General features: G+C 51.5%; 8 protein-coding genes across 8 annotated transcripts; 5 read left to right on the top strand and 3 right to left on the bottom strand.

Moving 5' to 3' along the window:
* Positions 1–500: 500 nt before the first annotated feature.
* Z519_00492 (uncharacterized protein) lies at positions 501–2,117 on the top strand (the record flags this gene model as incomplete). Its single annotated transcript, XM_016758249.1, has 1 exon — positions 501–2,117. The coding sequence occupies one exon, from the start codon at positions 501–503 to the stop codon at positions 2,115–2,117; it is 1,617 nt and encodes a 538-aa protein (XP_016625498.1).
* Positions 2,118–3,113: 996 nt separating this feature from the next.
* Positions 3,114–4,547, top strand: Z519_00491 (uncharacterized protein; the record flags this gene model as incomplete). Its single annotated transcript, XM_016758248.1, has 1 exon — positions 3,114–4,547. One exon carries the CDS (start codon positions 3,114–3,116, stop codon positions 4,545–4,547), a length of 1,434 nt encoding a protein of 477 aa, XP_016625497.1.
* A 4,804-nt stretch (positions 4,548–9,351) lies between these two features.
* Positions 9,352–11,304, top strand: Z519_00490 (uncharacterized protein; the record flags this gene model as incomplete). Its single annotated transcript, XM_016758247.1, has 1 exon — positions 9,352–11,304. The coding sequence occupies one exon, from the start codon at positions 9,352–9,354 to the stop codon at positions 11,302–11,304; it is 1,953 nt and encodes a 650-aa protein (XP_016625496.1).
* Positions 11,305–12,087: 783 nt separating this feature from the next.
* Positions 12,088–13,545, bottom strand: Z519_00489 (uncharacterized protein; the record flags this gene model as incomplete). Its single annotated transcript, XM_016758246.1, has 1 exon — positions 12,088–13,545. The coding sequence occupies one exon, from the start codon at positions 13,543–13,545 to the stop codon at positions 12,088–12,090; it is 1,458 nt and encodes a 485-aa protein (XP_016625495.1).
* A 492-nt stretch (positions 13,546–14,037) lies between these two features.
* Z519_00488 (uncharacterized protein) lies at positions 14,038–14,984 on the top strand (the record flags this gene model as incomplete). The annotated part of the gene is made up of 3 exons (XM_016758245.1): positions 14,038–14,219; positions 14,278–14,295; positions 14,360–14,984. The coding sequence occupies 3 exons, from the start codon at positions 14,038–14,040 to the stop codon at positions 14,982–14,984; spliced, it is 825 nt and encodes a 274-aa protein (XP_016625494.1).
* Positions 14,985–15,168: 184 nt separating this feature from the next.
* Positions 15,169–15,715, bottom strand: Z519_00487 (uncharacterized protein; the record flags this gene model as incomplete). Its single annotated transcript, XM_016758244.1, has 3 exons — positions 15,169–15,341; positions 15,393–15,493; positions 15,552–15,715. The coding sequence occupies 3 exons, from the start codon at positions 15,713–15,715 to the stop codon at positions 15,169–15,171; spliced, it is 438 nt and encodes a 145-aa protein (XP_016625493.1).
* A 520-nt stretch (positions 15,716–16,235) lies between these two features.
* Z519_00486 (uncharacterized protein) lies at positions 16,236–18,878 on the top strand (the record flags this gene model as incomplete). The annotated part of the gene is made up of 1 exon (XM_016758243.1): positions 16,236–18,878. The coding sequence occupies one exon, from the start codon at positions 16,236–16,238 to the stop codon at positions 18,876–18,878; it is 2,643 nt and encodes an 880-aa protein (XP_016625492.1).
* Positions 18,879–19,654: 776 nt separating this feature from the next.
* Positions 19,655–20,930, bottom strand: Z519_00485 (uncharacterized protein; the record flags this gene model as incomplete). The annotated part of the gene is made up of 4 exons (XM_016758242.1): positions 19,655–19,960; positions 20,089–20,178; positions 20,247–20,277; positions 20,338–20,930. The coding sequence occupies 4 exons, from the start codon at positions 20,928–20,930 to the stop codon at positions 19,655–19,657; spliced, it is 1,020 nt and encodes a 339-aa protein (XP_016625491.1).
* Positions 20,931–21,034: the final 104 nt, after the last annotated feature.

Raw genomic sequence — 21,034 nt, 5'->3', positions numbered from 1 at the left:
GATCATTTTTTCTTCTGTTGTTACATAATGGCCAAAAGAATGTTCCACATTGTCTCAATAGCTCAGCCTTTGGGCTGTGATCCTTTCCTCAGGTTAACTTGCACAATGGCCAAATTCATGGCTTGCTAGCTAGGAAGCCTCGTCCGTTTCGGAATCCCATATGATGGACTCGCATTTGAAGGCCATCGGTCAATCCCGATCTAGTCTGCCCGGAGTTTGAGGATAGACTATGTCGAAATCGAAAAATTTTGGGCCGAAATCAGGTCAATCCCCGTCGGAGTGTGGTTCTGCCCTTATCTACTCGCTTGGTTGATGTTCGGGGACTGCAGGTTCCAGACTTGTCGTCCTGGCCCCCATCTCCGTCATCCACTAGGCCATCTGAAAGGAGCATTATCTGTATAACATTGTCCGGTTATAGTCCTTTTGGATGTGGCCTTTGTATTATTTTCTCTCATTGCGGCGCTATACCTTGCAAACAAAACAGGGCAAGAGGGAACAAAATGATTGCACGAACAGAGGAATATCGACCATGGCTTGTTCAGAAATATGGCGGCACCAGTGTTGGCAAGCTGCTGGACACGATTACAGCATCTATTATTCCACAATACCTGAAAGACTACAACGTCGCAGTGATTTGCTCGGCGCGATCTAGCGCAAGCAAGTCAGCCGGTACAACGAGTCTTCTCCTAAAGGCGCTAGCTTGCGCTGTGTCAGAGGATGCAAGTACGGTTGATTTCGACGAAGTTGTCGATATCATTCAGAGTGAGCATCTTTTGGTTGCAGCATCTCTACCCAATGAGAGTGCCCTGCAATCCGCCTCGAAGATCATTCAGCTGTTAAGACAGAAGATTATCAAAGAATGTGAAGCCTTGAGAAGATTCTTACGGGCCACCCAGGTCATCGGCGAAGCTTCTGACAGAGCGCAAGACAAGGTGCTTGGTGTTGGAGAGAAACTATCCTGCCTGGTGGTTGCTGCCGCGTTGTCACTCAGAGGTGTTGAAGCAGAGATGGTGAATCTAGAAAATATTGTCCAAACAGCGGACAAGCGTTCAACTCGTGAACAGCAAGCAGCCTACAAACAAAACCCTATTCTATACCTCCAGGGACTTCGAGACGCTGTCAAAGATGCAATCCTCCGGTGCTCTGCAACGGGGAAAATACCAGTCGTTACAGGTTTTTTTGGCTCCATGCCACATTCGCTACTGCATACCATCGGCCGTGGATATTCGGATCTATGTGCCGCGCTGTGTGCGGTCTCATTAGATGCTGAGGAGCTCCAGATATGGAAGGAGGTTGCTGGTATCTTCACAGCCGATCCTACGAAAGTATCAACAGCCAGAGTTCTGCCGATGATAACGCTGGAGGAGGCGGTCGAGTTGACATATTACGGCAGCGAGGTGATCCACCCTCTGACAATGTCACTTCTGAACAAGGAAGACATAAACCTGCGCTTGAAGAATGTGAAGGATCCTGCCGGGGCCGGCACTGTCGTCTACTCGACAACGCCTAGCCCGAGTCCAGTGCAAGCACCCAATTCTACGGAGATGGAGATCAGTCGTTCATTATTCATGACTTCAAACGGGTACTACGGCAAAGACCAGGCCAAACGAGTTCCTACCGCCATTACAGCAAAAGATTTAATCACTCTCGTCAATATAACTTCGAACGGCAAGCTCCCTCCACCAGCTTTCCTTGGTCAGATTATCGGCATCCTTGGACAGCATCAGCTTTCTGTCGACTTGGCAAGCAGCAGCCGTCAGTCGCTCAGCCTGGCTGTATCGGCTTATGGATTGGTGAATGTCTCCGATTCAATTGAAGAAGCCCTGTCAGAACTCGAAGAGTTCGGCTCAGCCAGCATCGTGCCGAAAATGTCAATCATCTCGGTGGTCGGTCATAAAATGAAAAACATGGTAGGGATAGCAGCTGAAATCTTCTCCGCTTTGGCAAGCGCTCGGATCAATATTCATTTGATTTCGCAAGGAGCGAGTGAGATCAATATTTCGTTTGTTGTAAGGACGCAAGACGCGCTCTTGGCCATGGAGGTCATCCATTCGCAAGTCATGCGAATTCCCGGACACGCAGAGCGCGAGATTTCTCTCATAAGAGGTGAGCCATAAACATCACCATTTCCCTCCTCCAGCATACTGATCTAACATCTCTAGGTCCATGGCTTTACTGAACATGATTCGTGCGCCTCCCTTCCACATACCTTCAGGAATCGGGTTTGGCGTCTCCTGAAAATACCTTTTCTAGCTTCCAGATAGAACGTAAAAAAATCTTTGACAACCCTGTGCCTCTGCCATCTGCGACAGTCGTCCGAATTCCTGGCCAGAATACTTTCTCCTCTTCCCCCTCCAATTGACTCCAACCCCTGAGTCTTGTTGGACTAGCCTTATTAGGCAAGATAGGGTACTCTTGGCACTGCATCAACTTGGCACGTGCTGGGCTGGTATTTAAGCCTCTTCTGTCACGGATGGAACTTCTCTTTCTTCTTAATCAGTCAATCAACTTATGGCCCGAGATTAGTTCAACAATGATATCCAACGATGCCCTATCAATATGAGCGCGGAAGAATCTCCCATATGCAGAATCGTCTGTGAGGAACAGGTCAGGGCTCAATGTCATCTGATGTCCTTCCCGGACCGCGGGCTTTGCTTTTGATAAGCGGCGTTCGCCACACTTCTTTAAAGGGACCAATCAGCAAACGACATCTTTCTTCGGCCTTTGGAGAGAAAACTAGATGATGCAGGCATGCACTTCATCCTGGTCACCAGGGAGCAAACACTTGTTAATTAGAGATCCAAAGCAAGTTGTCACGCTTGAGTGGCAAGCGTGTTCTTCTTTCCCGGGTTTGCTATCCTCCATTCGCCGGTATTTGTCGAGATAAGCAGCTGCGTTATCTTTATTCGTAGCAAAGGCCGCGATACAGTATACGTTTCGACGACGTTGGTTGTCTGAGAGTAGTACGTTGAATATACAATATGTCGAGATAGACACCTGTCGTTACCGCCACTGAATGTGTCTATATCTTCATAACCTCAGTTAATCCACGGTTTCTGTCTCACCACACATTCATTGCCCCTTTCTACCCACGACAACAGATACAACGAAATATGGTTTCCGGGCACCTGGGGGAGGTGAGCAAAGCTCCAGAATATGAGACTGTCGCTCTGCACGGTGGACAGCAGCCAGACCCCATCAACGGTTCAAGGGCTGTGCCCCTGTATCAAACATGCGCCTACAACTTCACCGACGCCTCGGATGGTGCAAGTAAATTCGCATGGTCAAAGGACGGCTATGTGTATACTAGAATGGGTAATCCCACAAACTCGGTGTTCGAGACCAGGATGGCGATGCTCGAAGGGGGTGTGGGGGCCGTCGCTACCGCCAGCGGCCATGCCGCCCAATTTATGGCCATTACCTCAGTGTGCGAGCCAGGTCACAACTATATCAGCACCATGAACCTATACGGCGGCACACACAATCAATTCAGAGTTTACATGAAGAAGTTCAACATCATTTGCAAGTTCATGCAGGGACAAGACCCGCAAGGGATCAAAAAACTGATCGATGACAAGACCAGGGCCGTGTACATTGAAACCATCGGAAATCCCCAATTCAATGTACCCGATATCAACGCTATCGCTAATGTCTGCCACGAGGCGGGTATCCCGCTGATCGTGGACAACACTTTCGGCATGGGCGGATATCTTGCGCAGCCAATCAAGCAAGGCGCCGACATCGTCACGGCCTCATGCACCAAATGGATCGGCGGCCATGGGACATCGATGGGCGGAATTGTGATTGACGGAGGCCACTTTGACTGGTCTGCCTCGGGCAAGTTCCCCGGTTTCACTGAACCGTCCGAGGGTTACCACGGCATGCGGTTTTGGGAGACTTATGGCTACAAGGCTCTGGCAGCTAAGCTTCGCATGGATGCCATGAGAGATCTGGGTCCCTGCATGTCGCCTTTCAACGCCTGGCTCTTTCTCCAGGGCCTCGAATCACTTCCAGTTCGCGCCGACAGACACGTCGCCAACACGCTTGCATTTGCACAGTGGCTTGAGAAGCACCCCTGTGTTGCATGGGTAAACTATCCAGGTCTGAAATCGCATCCCGACTACGAGCTCGCTCAGCGTGTTCTACCGAAGGGAGCCGGAGCCGTCCTCACCTTCGGCGTGGCAGGAAATATAGATGAAGTCGAAGCCGTTGTCAACAATCTCAAACTCTGCTCTCACCTGGCTAACGTCGGTGATGCTAAGACATTAATCATTCATCCCTGGCGAACCACCCACCAGCAGATTCCTGACCAAGAGAAGATCAAGGGAGGTGTCACGCCCGACATGATTCGCATCAGTCTCGGCTTGGAGCACATCAACGACATCATTCACGACTTCGAGCAAGCTTTCCAGGCCGCGGGTCTGAAGGGCGCCAAGGACTGGATCCCGACGTGGAAGAAAGGAATGGAGGGCGAGGAATGGTCCAAGGGTACATTATACGCACCAAATCCCAATGGCGTCAAGAAGGAGGCGGTCACGAGTGTCTAAGAGACACGGATGAATGAATTGCTCACCTGGCAAGCAGGGCCCCGAGACGCCATCCAGTCACTGCTCCAGAGCTCTGTTGGCTTGCCCGGCGCGAAAATTCCATCATCCTAGACGCTCTGGGCAAATTTCTAAATCGTGAAGAATGGTTTGAATTATCTCGGCGGCCGCCGGGTGGGACGAATCTCACGCGTCGACTCGGAACCACGGTGCCTGCACATCCTAGCCACAAATCGCCTGGAAAAAGACATCAAAGATGAGCTATTTCGAGTTTCAAACTATAATCTCTTATTATATTGATTCAATCCGTAAGGCAAGCATTACTATTCCGACTTATTCGAAATCTTGTCCCCGCAAAAATTCCCCTAATATCACCGCCTGTAGCTCTTCAATTTGTTATATCCTCAATCGGGCTAACTGCCACATCTCGTCTTCCCCATTTTGCAAGGCGATCGCAAAGACAGACTTTCAACGCTCAGTCTCCCTGTGGTGATTTATCATCTGGCCTCCTATTTTGGGAAGATATTGCAGTTCGGATAGATCCGAGTCATCGAGCCCGTCCATTACGAGGAGTCGAGGATCCTTGAAGTTCCTGCGGGCTTCTAATTCTTCCCTGATCGCATTTACGCCTTAGCACAGGGTCCAAGCTCTTGATATCCGCCGAATATTCGACTTAGAGATATTCGGTGGGGAAGGAGCTGGCAGTAGCCCAGACACAGAATATCTGTCTTGCGCCAAGGTCTTTCATCATGTGGCAATATTCCAGGATAACCTCTATTTTGCTATGCACACTTATTCAGTCCAGACATGAACACGCCAAAAGGAAAGCCACTTCCCCCTGAGCCGCCGAGTCCGTCAGGTGCAATTGGATCTTCCCATTCCCTTCCAAACAAGTCGGGCCGAGGCGGGAGAATCGATCGGGCGGCTCGTCCGACAAAATCCTTGTTCATTCCATGCGGTACGAGCCTACCACACTGCGCAACGATTTTGGAGGTCATATAACCACCTGGACGGAGAACAGGTCAGAAAGTCTGTTTAATTGCTCAGCAAACGTGAGGAGGTCGGAATAACAGACTGGCAGTTGCCAATGAAATTGAATCCTGAGAGACGTGTCTGCGACTCTTTAACGACATCTCTACCAGATCGTCCATCTCTTTATCCATCTCCGAATGGAGCAATAGTCCGTGGTATCTGCCTGCATTTGATCGAACTTCTTTCATTCAATCTTTGCCAATTTGGTAAGCGCCGTCTCCAAACGTTGTGCATGACCAGATGACTTACCCGCATGTGCTGGTGCCTTCAATGAAAGTAATGGTTGGGTTGGGGTAGATCGGGAAGACTGTCCTTGATTTGTGGCCTTTTCATTGCCCCATAGAGGATTAGGAGCTCGGATAGCTCCTCCACTGCTCCGCCATCTGAGGTAGTTGTCAGATCGTTCGATGCTAATCAAGGGAGACCTACCAAGAGTCGGCAGAACGAGCGGTTCTTCGCTCGATTGACGACAGCTGTTCTGTGTTATTGGTACGATGCAACAACTGTACAGTGTCCTCGCTGAATCCCAGATAAGTTGGAAATGTGCCACATGCCTCACATCAAGCATCCTACAATATATCATGTCTATTCCCCAGCAGGTCACTCCACTGTTGCAGAAGCTGCTGCGACATACAACACCCATCACCACCAGAGCTGAAAATACCGGTGGCGAAAGGTGGTATGCATGCAGCGACAGAACTTGGCCCGGAACTTGAAGCCAACACCGTTACCTGTTGTCAACTCCCATTGATTTCGGCAATGTCTATCAGGTGAGAGAGATGGGTCTCAGTGAGCACGACAACCCCAGCCCACCACGTTCACGAAGGCCGAATCATCGTATGTTAGTTTCGAGGAACCTCGCACCCCAGTAGGACAATCTGTTGACCAAGTTGCATATACAAGCAGCAGTTTAACATGGGGGAAAAATGGGAAAGAATATTTAGGGTCGTGCGTATCAGGTGATAGAATAGACCGGTCGCTTTAAATGTCGCATGGGCTAGGTGTTTCAGAGCCCAAAGGAGTGCTGAGGGCCGGGCCATCGACACCATTTAAATTTTAGACAAGCTACCGGGAAATGTTGTGAGAGCAGGACAGCTACCGCCGCTGTCACCACTAGTCTTGCCTGCTGCATGTTATGTTTCGTATTGCGCGCGATATAACGCGGGGATAGGTTCCCTACAATCCACAATAGGAATACCATGTCGAATTTGCAACCCCGAAGCGAGTCCAATACAAGCAAACAAAAACACGGCGAGGCAGAGATTTTAGCTGCTCCGCAACTGACGTCCGACGGCACCCCCACCTTTCTCCAACCTTGGTTCAACATCTCTCTTGACATGATGTGCTTGCAGATCGATTTGCACCAAGAGATGCCTTCTTTCCAGTGGTGTAATTGCGAGATCAGGGCGAAGAACGCGAGGTCTGCTAAAGACTTCTCCATTTGCGCCGCTTCCATCCTGCTCCGGGCTCCTCCACTGCCGGTCTCTCAACGCCTGTGGTCCTATGCAAGTGACCAAATGGTAGATATAGGAGGCGTATGCAGGATGGATAATATACGAAATCATTTTCACTACTATGGCCGACTATTTATCCGTCAAATCTTGGAAGCCTGCTCGCGATTCGTGTCTCCAGGCGCCGTATAGAATATTGTCTCCAATGAGGCCATCTTATTCAGTTCAGTAGAGCGACTAGCAGGACCAAATATCTCCCATTTTACTGGGCTCTGCAAGATCAAGAAGAGAGCCGACTTGGAAGATCCAGAACTCACAATGCACTTCTTTGGTCATGGCGTTCATGATCAGTGCTCTATTGACCTTGGGGGAAGTTGCCTAATCGGTTCTTGGCTTGTGATAGGTCTAGGATGATAGGCGATTCAATATCTTTCCCCTGCGAGCGTCTGTCTCCTCTTACTTGATGATACGTTTCCTGTCATCCTCTTTCGAGGCCCCAGCTGACTTCCACACCGCCTTCAGTTCAATGTTCTCGTCTGCCACTGGTCGCACCTGGGCTAAAGTCAGTGATTTGAGTGGAGTAGAGGTAGATGGACAGCACTATAATCTGTTCACGTCTGCGATCCGGATACTTGTGGCAACTGGAAATGACGCTAACTCCTTCTGCCACAGTATCCAGCAGGAGCTAAGTGGGCAATGAGTAATCTACTAAGTTCGATTTAGTGTCTCCAGACTCAAATTATAATGTACCAAAAAATATATAAAAATTAAGGAAGAGTTGCGACGGAGAGGTAAATGTTAGCGTTGCATTCCCCCTGGTGAATTCCTCGATCCCTTTTTTCTCTGAAACCCTTTCCTAGGTAGGAGATTGACTCTGGATGGAACTGCTGTCTCTCTGAGAGCTTGCTGAATGAGTGCGACTAGGACATGCGAGAAAACGCTAGGAGGCTGGGGAAATGGTCATAGATACCTTCGGCGGCGCGCCTTCTGCCGCTCTCGCTTTAATCAGAACACGTTCGGGCGTTATGGATGGTAAGCGAGTTCAAGAGCAAGAGTCCGGCGAGAATCCTGGACCCATGGGTGCTGGATTTGGGAGTGCTCTGCTACAGCCTGCGGCTCACACAGGGGAATCAATTCGATGAGTCTGAAACATGGAAGACGAAGGGGATGTTCTTCACGAGCAGATGTTGACTTTGGTTGCCTCAGGTCCACATGACATACAACGGTTACAGCCTCCGATTGGCTTGAGTGCTATCATCGTGGAGGACGCCCATAAATACAGCCGAACCTCTTTCGCGTTCGACACGGCAACAACCCGACTATATTGCGTCCTGGTCCATAGTCTTCTTCGGTCATGGGAGTTCAACAAGTCGCTCCTAAGGAGAGGGTCGCGGAAGACGGCGGTGGCGGATTCGACCGGTCTGTTGCATGGTCAAGAAGTGGCCAGGCACCCAATCAGTGGAAAAGGAAAGCATGATGGACCTAAAGAGGTGGTATAAAGGTGCTTAAACTGAACATGGCGGCCTGGGTCAAAGAGAGCCCAGTATTGGGGATTGCGGCATTCTCTCCGACGACAGTTGACCTGTATGTGTACCTAGTATTGGCGGAAGTGGTCATCGAGTACTTCGTCCCGTCTGTGGCGTTGGGCTCTCATGATTCTTGGATGCTTCATGCGGAATAGCGGGAACTTACGACAATTGCTGCCCGTCTTCACGTTGACGTGGCACTCTCTTTTACAGCGTAGCATATATTTCCCCTCCAGGCTCACTCCTTTTGTCAAGGCGTTCAGGTGGCTGATCCCTGAGTTCCCTCGAGATCAACCTCATTCTCGGCCATCATCGTACTTGGACAAGTAGGGGAGTTCCTCGCGGGTGTGGAATTCTACAGCCCTTGGCAAGGCTGAGACACGCGTGGTGGTGGCAGTGCATTCTCCATCACTTGTGGCTGTGTCCTGCGCAATTAAATTCAGCCGCCTGATAATCAAAAGGACAACATTATTGACCCAGCCTCCCTTTGCTTGACTGCGTTCCTCTCATTCCTCATTCTGGGACGTACACATCAATTCGAACTAGCCAGACAGCACGACCTCGCCGCCCCCAGAATTACATCCTTGCAGCGACGCCTGCTAACCGCGGAACCAAAGACATTTCTCGCCCGAGTCCTTCAGCTGCCCATCCCACGTTTGATTCTCAGCTACCCTGAGGGTAACTTTCTCGGGCGCACCACCACGGTTCCTTTCCCGTTCTTTCCATTGCACACACCGACCAAAGAGCGGACGCTTATAGAACCCCCGGCGTCTGAGGCCGGTACAATCGCCGGCCAAGATGCTGTTGCAAGAGATGGTCATGGACAGCGACTCGAACCAGCCGCAAGATGTACACGAACGGCATTCGGTCCCGCCCACGAAATTTTGCAGATCAGATGTCGTATTTCCTCTAGTAACACCTCGGAAGCGTGCTCCTTCAGTGGCTTCGGTCGCGGACCTCGGCGGGGAGTCTGCGCAGCAGGATGGCCAGATAATAGGAATGGTAGCCGTCCGCGCGACAAACTCGCCGTGTCTGGAAGACGGTGACTCGTGTCGAGAAGATGAGAATCAACTGTCCGAGTCTCAAGGAAGCAGTCTGAAACCTCAGTTATCGCTGAATGACTTGCCGCTCGAAGTACAAGGTAAAGTCCTCGACTTCATCTTCGGGGACATGCATTCAGTCTATGCCGGTTCAACGTCGTTGCGAGGCAAGAGCGTCTCGTCACTGATGCGACATCCGCGGAGGAAGGCTGTCTCAGATTTTGCACTGGTGTCACCTACCTGGCGCGACCTGGTTCAGGAGCGGATATATCGACATATCAAGATTAAGGGCACCCGGGCCGGGCTGGAAGAATCCAAGGACTTTTTCTGTTCTCATTCCCATTTGACGAGGCTTGTTCGACATATTGAATTTTGGGTACCTGTCTGGGGAGACAAGGCGCCCTTCCATGATCTCTCTGTCAACCCGCTCCTGCCCAGGCCGGCGGCAGAACGCAACGATGGTTATTATCAGCTCGCACATCAAGCAAACGAGCGAGATCTGATCCCAGCCACCGACCTGCTAAGCTTCAGCTTCAAGCTATGTGCCTATTCCGCCACTCTCTCAGAGATTTTTGCCCATATAAGCTGTTTCTTTCCCCACTCGCGTGTCTTTACCCTCGAAGGGGGTCACTGCAAGAAGTCCAACATGATTCGGCAATTTCCAAAAACCCTCTTCCCGGACCCAAACCGGCGTCTGGAGAAATTACCAAATATTCGCACCTTCGCCATGCGCGGTGCCTGGAATGTAATGCGCAATTATCAACACTGGAAGACAATCGAAGATGCTCTCCCGAACGTCGAGGAGTGGCATTGTGGCTACGCGAAACCTCGTGCCGAAGCGGATGCCACGATCAATGACATCCTCACATACCTCCCCTCTAGACTTCGGCATGTGAATATATCTCTCGATGGAATGTACAGCAAAGATCCCACAACACTCGGCTCGAGTTTCGTCCCCGGGTCGGGAGGCCTACAGACGCATCTCTGTGACCACTTGGGTCGGGTCTTGCCGCAACTCGAATCCCTCTCCTTTACGGGAAAGATCTGCGAGTGTCTGTGGACGAGTGCATTCTCGGCCCTCTCGTCGCAAGTAGGGAAAGCAGAGGAACCCAGGCTCAAACATCTCGAAATCGTGGTAAAATCATGTTGCCGCCAACGAGTCACCGAAACCGACCCCTACACGGGAGAAACAGTCACCCATGAACTAGGAGGAATCATCGCCGATGGCGCTGGAATCACGAATCTCGTCTTTATAAAGGCCTTTGAACGTCTTGTCCTCAAGACTGTTGAAGCCCTGCCTCTCTTCCCGAATCTAGAGTACGTGAGAATCAGATTCATTGATTTGGATTCTCCCTGTACGTTGTTAAATCCGTATTGGCTGTTGGAAAGGGGCAGGGTGTATGGCATTTGGAACGAGGAGATCGTGGAGCGGTTGGGCGAGTTGATGCCTGACATCGGGTACGTCGAGTTGGGCGAGGGGATTGAGTGTGCAGGGAGCTACCACAAGCGATCGTCTTCCGGGTCGAGCTCTTCCAATCCTCCCTCGACTGGCATCGGTGGCCCGTCCCCTGCCGATGGCGGCCTTGGATCCGCAACGTCTTCGACAGGAGGTATTGGAGTCGGATCAAGTTGCAGCCTTTATCCGAAGTGGAAGCCGCGGAGTATCAAAACGAGTAGCTACAAGATCATCGCTGAGGCGAGGGGCAGTTGAACTGTATGTTTGAGCGGTTTCATATGCCGAAACACAGGACTTCTCTGAAACCCAAATGGTCTTTCAGCCAGCGACATTGAAAGCATTGCATGGGCGTTGACGAGAATGGGTCCTTTGCATGGTCATTTATTGTCGATCACGAGGTCTAATTTTGTATATCTTGAACGAACGGCCGGCCAGCACGACACTGATGGATGCATGGCATGGCATGGCGTGGCATGGCATGAGAGCAAGGAAAGGAAAGGAGCCGTGCGTGTTATGTATTGATGTGACGAGGAAATTTGCAATGTCAGAAGCGACAGGACAGGGGCCAGGCGCGCAAAAGTTTATTGAATGTGTTTGGAGTGTTGACTTAGTATTTTCTGTGCCATTTTCTCCCCAGTTTTGCCAATCAATGTCTTTTCTGTTTCCGCTTCGTCGCGATGTGTTGTGATATGTGGCGTCGCATCGCGCCCTGCTGTACCATGTCGCGTCGCGGTGCGGTGCGGCAATGTGCGGTGCGTTTAATGTCCACCGCTCCATGGGCTGAGGGTCAAATCCCAGATTGACCGGAAAGGGAAAAGTGAGGAAATGTGCCGAGTATGTATGTATGGGAAGCATGCGGAATATGATCGTCAAAACGAAAAGTTCACCTCTGGTTTTTATCCTGGCACTTCATACTTGAACGATTCTTTATGTGTCTCTGATGACCGTCAAGACCAGTAGAGTCCCTGGATATCTCAGAGCGAACGGTGATATGGTCCACCCGGTCAACATAACCTAAATGCTCACATGATTATTGACTCAATTGCTTTTCAGCACCCGATCCCTCGGCCCCAAATGTACGTTGGCAATACTGCTCGTGTCAATACTCGAATTCCCACGTCGCTTGCCGCGGACTGGCCTCGCCTTAAGCTCAGAGACGCTCGCGGTTGACCCTCCTTCGGAGGCCGTTGTCGATGAGGATGCGAGTTTGCCCCCTGCTTTCAGACTGGCGGCCATCTTCGAGTCCATAGACTTGTCAACAACATCACCCACCACAATCCCCAATATCCAGCAGTTAATCGCAAAGAAAGCCAGACTTGCTGCAAAAAGGCCGGGTACGAAGGTACTCTTCCCCAAAAACTCAAGTTGATAGCCTTGCTGCAGCCACACCGCTTGCCCGAGGACCCAGAGCACCAATGCCGTTACTCCCAGTGAGGGCCTCGCGAGTAGTGGCGAATTGGGCAGGTAGAGTGGTAGAAAGACGAGATACCAGAGAAAGTACTGTGAAGTGCAGACTTTATTGAAAGTCACGAAAGCAAGGGTTTGGGCTAGCATTGTGGTTGGAAGATCGCGCTTAGCCAGGCCGATGGGGATCAGAATTGTGGAGAGAAGGAGCTGAGGGATGAAAGCGAGAGACTCGAAAGAGATGGATGATCGCAGATTCGCATACGTCGGGTTTGCTGCCTGCGCTGAGGAGAGGTATAAGAGGGTATTGTATGGGGAGAAATTGTGCCGATGATCGATTCGAGTCAGGTGATGGAAAAACGTGTGTTGGAGGAATGGGAAGCCGTAAGTATTGTACATGAGGAAGTTGAGAGCTGCAAAGGTTGATATCGAGGTCAAGAGCAGCAGAAAGCGGCTCCTGTTGATGAATTGAAGGGCGACTTGCAGCATCGTTGCCGCCGACGGTTTTGAGGAAGGCGTCTCCAGCGCCCACAGCATGCTCGCTCCGTAAATGAAAGGGTATATCTTGAAATGAACACATAGTCCGAGCAGCAGTCCTGACAAAATGACTTTCTTGGTCTCAAAGGCCCAGAGAAGGGACATGACCAGAACGCAGAGGAGACCTTCACTACTTCCGCGTGTACTGATGTTCGCAACCATCGGATTCAAAAGCCACACGGCGGCATATTTCAGAGCCCGTTGCTCTTCCAAGCGCTGCCTCTTCAAAAGCCTGAGAATGAGCCATCCCGCAATCAAATCAGACAGAGCAAACAGCGCCTTGCCGAAATGAAACCACAGTCCTCCCCAGCTGGTAGGTAGCAGAATCCATGCTAGAAGGGGAGTGTATCGGTATGTGGCACGATCATAGGGAGACGAATGCCTGGATACGGCTCGCGCAGCGTCTGTGAAGACATAGTAATCGATGTCTGTGTATTTCAGGGCGGAAACCGAGTCCTGATATATGCCATAGACGAGGAGGGCGGCACGAAGGAGGAAGGCTGAGATGAAGACAAAGGTGCGGGATGAGAGGAGGGATTTGAGGGGTGAAGCCATGAGGGTCGCAGCATGCCTCGAGCTGCTCCCTGAGCGCGAGGCAGGATCCGAGTCAGGTTTTCGTTTGCCGGAGTGAGTCGCAAGCTGTTTGAACGGCTGGCTGACGGTTCAGTCAATGCGATTTTGAAGCGCAATTTGATGTCCGCTGGGGGAACTGTTTAAGGCTCGGCGGGCAGCTGCATTAGTGCCTAGAGGTTGGAGGAGGAGAACTGCTTTATATCAGGCCTGGGCTGGTGGACTTAAACACAGCTCCAACATCCGACGAGAACCAATTATAAATATCAATATTCACAGGGAGACCGGCTGTCGAAAAGTGACTTGACGACACGAAACCCTCAAATACCCTGTTCACCCTTGTTCAGCCTTGTTGCTCTTAAAGCAGCGAGAGAAATTGGCAACTTCCATCGACACCCATCAACGACATTGGCATTTTGTCTCTCTTCTTTAGCAGGTGTGTATCACCCTTGGCCTTCACAGCCTCAAAGATTCATCATGGCAGGAATAAAGAGAAAGCGCGACGAGGGGATGGCTGAGGATAAAACCTCCTCTCCTGAAACCAAGTCGCCGTTCCTCTCAATATTTGAAGGTTTCCAGGCCCAACTCGACGAGCATCACGACCGGAGAGAAAGAATCATCAAAGTGTCAAGGGATGTGACTGCTCAGAGTAAGAAGATGTGAGTTTGGTGTCGCTGTGTTGAATTGTTGTACCTCCTTCTGACGGAGTGTCGATAGCATATTCGCGTTACAAAGGTGAGATCGCAATATTCTCGCAAAGGTAACAACGGCCAGATCAGCTCATAATCATGACCTGCAGAGTTCGTGAACTAGGCAAACCCATACATCAGTCAATTTCCAAGCAAACGACGCCCATGTACACCACGATCCGCGACCTGCTGCAGAGCATTGTTCCGGACTTACGAGGCATCAACGCGTATCGCTACCGCAGCAACATTACTGGCGGCATCCAGGAGTTCATGGAAGCAGTCATTTTCCAACATTACCTGGAGAATCAACAGATCATGAAATTCGAGGACGCACAGGCACAGCTTCCAGAAGGTATCTCACTCACTTATGATGACTATGCGCTCGGCTTGTTCGACATGACGGGCGAACTGATGCGGTTCGCCATTACATATATGGCCACAAATGGGCAGTTGCCTGGAGGATCAAGAGAGGCAGAATCGTCTCCAAATTCCTCGATCTTGACGGATATGCAGGGTCTGCGTGCGGCGTTTGAAGGGCTAGATGCGGGTAAAGCCAACAGCCTCTCGAAGGATTTTGAGAATAAGCTCAAGACGACGAGGCAGTCCGTGGAGAAGGTCGAGAACGGGGTGTACCAGATGATTGTAAGAGGCAAGGAGAGGCCTAAGGGTTGGAAACCGGATACGTCGTCAGATGATACAGGACGGGGGAGTGGAGAAGCAGTTGAGAGCTATTGAAAAGGGAGCGTCCATTCCCAGATGGCAGAATATGTCTCTGGGTGTCTGCTCAAATGCTGGGCTATCTGAAGAGCTACTGAAGCATTTGTGACTCGATCCTCCACCGGCTTATGTCCATGATACCCACCACTTTGTATATCAGAATCATGTACATGCTGTGTACCGCAGTCCTCCAGATTTTTCTTCATGGCTTGGTTGGGTCTTCGTCCGCCTCCAAGATGCCATCCTTCACCAGCTGTTCTGGCTTGGGCCGCTGCTGAATCTTATGCTCAAGACTATCGGCTCGCATGTGCCTATCCAAGGCTCTCTGGTTGGCTTGCAGGGCGGGGGCGGCGTTTGAATCGGGGAGGATGTTGCCTATTGGCATGTAAGAACGGATTCAGCATAGCAGAATGGATTCACTCCTACGCTCGACCAATTCCTCACGGTCCGGTCGCTTCTCGAGCTGCTTCCTCAGGTTGTCTGAGTGCTGCTGGCGCTCGAGTTCGTGCTGTTTCGCTTGTAGGGCCCTATACACAGGGTAAGGCACTGCGCGTTGCCTTGAAATGCGCTGGTCTGGGGACTCACGGGGCAGCATTGCTGTTCAGGAGGATGTTGCGATTTTTCAGATCTTGGACATCGGGGCGCTGCTGCAAGTGTTTCTCTAGAGAATTCCGGCGCTCAATGGGGGAAATGGGGCTTTCGTCAACCTTGAGGTCAGGCGTGTTATCGTCGTTCAACGCGTTAGACATTGTGATAAGTGTCGGCTTTCTCGATTGCTTTCAGGTAGAGTATGGAAGGAAGGTCTAAGGACAGGTGAGAACAGTCTGACTGACGTCGCACCCCCCTTTGTCCTCTGCGATTGGACCCTGTTTTCAGCTGTGGCAATGACAACGGCAAAGCTGGGCCTGGGGTTTGCCCTGCTGATCCCGCCGACTTCCATGTGCCACTGGCTGCCCCGCGCTGGCACCTGCAACCAGCAGAGCCCCTCCTCAGATTCATTTGGGCGGGGATGAAGGCTACTAGGCTGCTAGGCCACGCCCCCCAGCCTCACCGAGCTCTCCAGGCCCCATTACCGGCGGGATGAACCTAATAGGCACCGATGCCACTAACGCACTTGGCGTGCCACCTTCTCCTCAGGCGCCAAAGTCAAAACGTGTCGCGTCATAAATTGTTCCTGCGCCTCCAAGTCCCGTAAATAATTGCTTTGGGGTTGTATCTTCTGCCCGTTAGTATGTTCCCTTTGGGACCCCTTCTTACGATGCTGTCACAATGTGGATTCTTGATACCAATGCCGACTTCTTTCAAGGAAGGCGGATGTGGCTCAGGCCTGGGCAGCGATACTTGTTTGGCCGAGTTAAGAAAGATGGCGTTATGATCGCTGTTGACCACAGAACTGTCTCCAGACAACACTTCAATATCACCGTCGAGCCTGTCAAGGACGGAGATGTCGGACAAATCCACACCCGAACGAAGATCTGGACTGAGGATCACTCAAAGACTGGAACGTTTGTGAACGGCGAGCTGATCAAGAAGAAGGACCCAAAGAACGAGCAAGAACCGAACCCTTCGCGAGAACTGAGCGGCCCTGAAAACTCTATTCGGCCAGGAAGCTGTCCTTATGAATTCACCGTCACCTGGCAGCCCTGCGTTTTCACCTTCAACCTACTCAAGAAAGAGATCAAGTCAGGAGTTCTCAAGGCAAAGCAGACAAGAGTACAAAATCTAGACATCAAGGCTATCAGTGATTTTTCTTATGAACATACGACTCATGTGGTTGCCAACAAGAGAAATACTGCAAAAGGTCTGTTGGCCTTGGTCAACGCCAAATACCTTGTGACAGAGTCGTATCTCGATGCCCTGGACTACGCTGCTACTCCTATCACCCTCAGCCAAGAGGTGAATCTATCTCCGCTAGAAAGCGACTTCGACAGCGCTTGGCCTCATCCCAAAGACCACCTCCCTCCTCCAGGAAAAGAACCCACCATCAGACCTGCCCAGTCATATCAACCGAATCCCGCACGAATCAACGTATTTGAACATTATACCTTTGTCTTCGGTGAACAGAATCAGTATGATACTCTGCTACCGGTGATAACGAGCGGTCATGGGAAGGCGATGCTATTCAGGGTGGTGAACTACGAGACCACAAGCGACGAACTGATCCAGTTCATTGCAAATGCAGCTGGAAATAAAGGCAGTGTTCAAAATGGACCAAAAGGTGGAGTGATTTTGGTTCGGTGGCCGGGAAAAGAGGCCGCTCAAGAATGGACAAATACACTTATCAATGAGGCTGCGTTGAAGATGGATCAGCGGGCAATTGATCAGTCCGAGTTTTTGGATGCTATACTGGCCAATGATGCTGCAACCCTCAAACAGCCTATCCCATTTGAGAGCACAAACGAGGGGATAATTGCGCCTCCTCCATCGGCAGCAAACTCCCTTGCCACGGTGCAGCCCCATGAGGTTCGTATAAATGGCGACTCGTCGCCCAATACAGCAGCTAATGGAAGCTTTGAAGCTGCGCATTCAACGAGGGCGACAGCCAACGGCGCAGAAGCTTCTCAGCCTTCACAAATCTCAAATCAAAATATTTCAGAGGCTCACGTTGACGCCGAGGGCGCTGCAATGCCACTCCCACTCACCATTCCTAAGGTTTCCCAATTGGCCAAGTTCAAGAATTTTGACGATGGATTTGATCCTGATGCCATCGCTGCTTATGAGGATGATGAGGTAATTGAGGACGAGGTGTACGTCTCCGAGCCGGAAACGCGATCCAAGTCACCCCTCGTCATCAAACAAGAGCCGCCTTCAACACTGAGGAAACGACCTCGCTCTCCACCAGAGGAACGCGCCAATACATTCGCAGATGAGATGGACGATCTCTTCCCTGCAGCGACAGCACTAAAGAGACGGAAGCTGGCAGAGGCGGCTGCCAACGGGCGTATGGATGAATTGGAGGACATTCAATCACGTCCGGTACCGGCGAAAAGGATCAAAAAGGAACGACAAATCGATGTCCGTGAAGCCGCCAGAAAACAACGAGAGGAAAAAGAAGCCGCCGCGCGGAGAGAGGAGGAAGCACTTGAAGCTGGTCTGCCCGACGTGGAGGACAAGGCACCTGCGAATCTTGTCGACGTCGTGACTATTGACCTTCCCGTGCGAGATAATCTGAATAAGACAAGCAGCAGGGTCAATGGTGAACGAGGGTCAGATTGGGATCCCAGATGGAATGGTCGCAAGAACTTCAAGGGGTTCCGTCGCAAGGGCGATCCAGCCCAGCGAAGATCTCACGCCACTAAAGTCATTGTGCAGTTAGTGGAAGTACCGAATAAAACAGGTGGATTGGGTGATCAATATTGGTCGAGGACTGAAGAAGAAAAGGAGCGCGAGAGGGAGAAGCGTCGTAGGGATGACGCGAGAACTCAGCGGACATCGCAGAGTCAGTCGCAGCCGTCGAGTGGGACCGTCCGCGGTCATGTCACAGGGAGCTCGAGAACAAGGATTGTCCTGGATGACGATGACGAAGAAATCAACGATTTGATCAATGTGGCAGAACAGGATGATGAGGAGGCATCGACAGCCAGGCGTCTACGGCGCGGAGCTGTGGAGGTCGCGGAGCATGAGATCGACTCGGACACGCCGAGACGCACCCGGGCTGCTGATCGCGCTCGGCAGGCGAGCGAGAAGGCTTCTGAAACAGAACGAGACGAAACGGCGCAAACACAAAGGGGGAAGAGAGCCGCGAGCTCCATCATGGCAACGAGCAAGCCGAAGCGTCAAAAGACTTTATCCGTGACAACTGTGCGCCACGACGATAGCGAAGACGACGATAGTGATGACATGAAGTTCCGATTTGGAGCGAGAGCGCGCAGGGCAAGAGCGAGAGGGCGAGGAGGCGGGATTGGAAGTTGACACAGTCGGTCAAGCTGATGCTGAAGCAGAAAAGCCTGTGCCGCCCAAAAGAGATCCACTTTATGTACTTGTACATGTATGTCACAACTGGTGCAGTCGAACAATCGGACATTGGAAGGGACAGCTTATCTTTGTCTAGAGCACTATGATATCTGTTGACCGAGACACTGACTATCTTGTGGTAAACTACGCGGTCAACAGTCACCACACTACCGAGCAATAGTTATCACGGTTTTGTTCCGCAAGGCTGCAGCTCCTGAATCTAGTAGCCCTGCGAGCTTGCTAGTTAGCCCACCAGCCCCTACCTACTTGTACGGGGTACTCTGTACATAGGTAATACGGACTAGGGCACCGAGGGATCCTACGCTCTCGACGTCTACCCGCGCCGTACAAATCCTCCGTGCGTAAACCCGAATCGTTTCTCAGGCGGGGCGAGGCATGAACTGGTTGCACACTGGGAAGACAGAGAGAGAGAGAGGGACGAAATAATGGACTTGCTCTGTCCGGGCTGCCCGGGATATCCCGTTTCTAGCTGCTCCGTAATGGCGACGGGAGCATCAGCCTGGCGCTCTAGCTACATATGACTAGCTACTCTGCATTCATGGTTGCGAGCCTGACTTGCTGCGTACATTGGCTAACTTAGTGTGCTGCAACGAGTGGTTCATGTTGCGAAGAGGTCACGTTTGCATTCCCCAACCGCTGCCGCCTGTCTATCCTTGTTGTTGGAATTTATATCTTTGTCTGTACCGCCTAGAGGGGACTTCTACCGCGCGTTCTCACCGCCAGTAACTGGGTCCCCGGCCCTTCAGATACGTCTCCCACGCGTCGTCGAGCACATCAACAACCTCTTGCGGTAGAGGTCCCTTTTGCAGATCCCTCAGGTTACTCTCCAACTGCGCCAGGGAACTGACTCCGATGATGACACCGTCGTTGCCTCCGTCCTTGCTGAACTTCAGCATCGAATGGTGGATTAGCCATCGCAGCGCCGTCTCCACTAGGGTGAGGTTATGTTTCTGGACGACGGGTTCGATCACTTTGAGAGCCTGGAATGTCGAGTCTTGGAAATACCGGTCGCGGTACATCTAAGTAGAGCATTAGAGTCAACTATAGTGAGCTAAAAAATTTTCAGGTGTTCTCAGGAGCCAAATTGTAACTCAGGCAGGGAACATCAGGGACTGCTTCGGCGGCTTTGGGTTCTTTCTGAGCATACCTTTCCTGACCTGGCCACGTCTGCGAAGCGGCCTTCACTAGGCACTTCGCTCTTGGATTTGTATTTGCCGCTGAACACGCCGCCGGCGAGCTACATGCTTGGGTTAGTTCTTTGGACCTTTCAATGCCGGGGTGGTGCGAGGAAATGGGGGAACATACCGGATTGTAAGCAACCAAGTCCAAACCATACCTAAAGATGCCCAGGTCAGCTTGCTAGGCGTTCGAGCGCTCCGAAGTAACCAGTCCTCACTTTCGACAACAAGGAACCAACTCCTTCTCAATATCCCTGGTGATGGCGTTATACATGGCCTGATAAATCGTGGGCTTTACCCAGCCACGCTCATTCGCAATGTTCCAAACCTCCGCGACCTCCCAGGCCGCGAAATTACTCAGTCCCAATTGAACGAATTTGCCTTCTTTGAACATCTCATTGCAACATTGTAAGGTGTCTTTGAACGGCACAGATCTGTCAGGGGCATGGAGGTAAAAGATATCGACGCAGTTCGTCCCCAGTTCCGCCAGACTCTTCTCGAGACTCGCTCTCAACTTCTCGGGTGAATGGTCGCCTGGCTGTGCAGGGTAACATTTGGTGGCGAGAGTCAAGCCGCGGTCTTTCCATTTTGCCTCTCGTGTGAATGCTTCTTGCTGGCCACCGACATATGCCCGCGCCGTGTCTACCTCGCCGTACCCCAGAGATTGGAAGTAGTCGAGGTTCTTGTTGTATTCCTCCAAAGTAGCGACTCGGCTGCCCTTGGACTCGGTTCCAGGGGGGCCAAACGTCATGAGGCCGAGGATTATGCGCGGTTTGTTGCTGTCTATCATGGTGGAAGTGACGAGCGGCATCTTCGAAGTGGTGGATAAGAGGGCGGGGGACGGAGCTGGGGATACGTGACGGGTGAGGGAGGCCAAGCGGGCAGCCGTCTGGGTCGGCAGGGAGGCTTGAGGAC

The sequence above is a fragment of the Cladophialophora bantiana genome (assembly GCF_000835475.1).
Source record: "Cladophialophora bantiana CBS 173.52 unplaced genomic scaffold supercont1.1, whole genome shotgun sequence".
NCBI lineage: Eukaryota > Fungi > Ascomycota > Eurotiomycetes > Chaetothyriales > Herpotrichiellaceae > Cladophialophora > Cladophialophora bantiana.
This window is presented reverse-complemented; position numbering and strand designations above follow the sequence as displayed.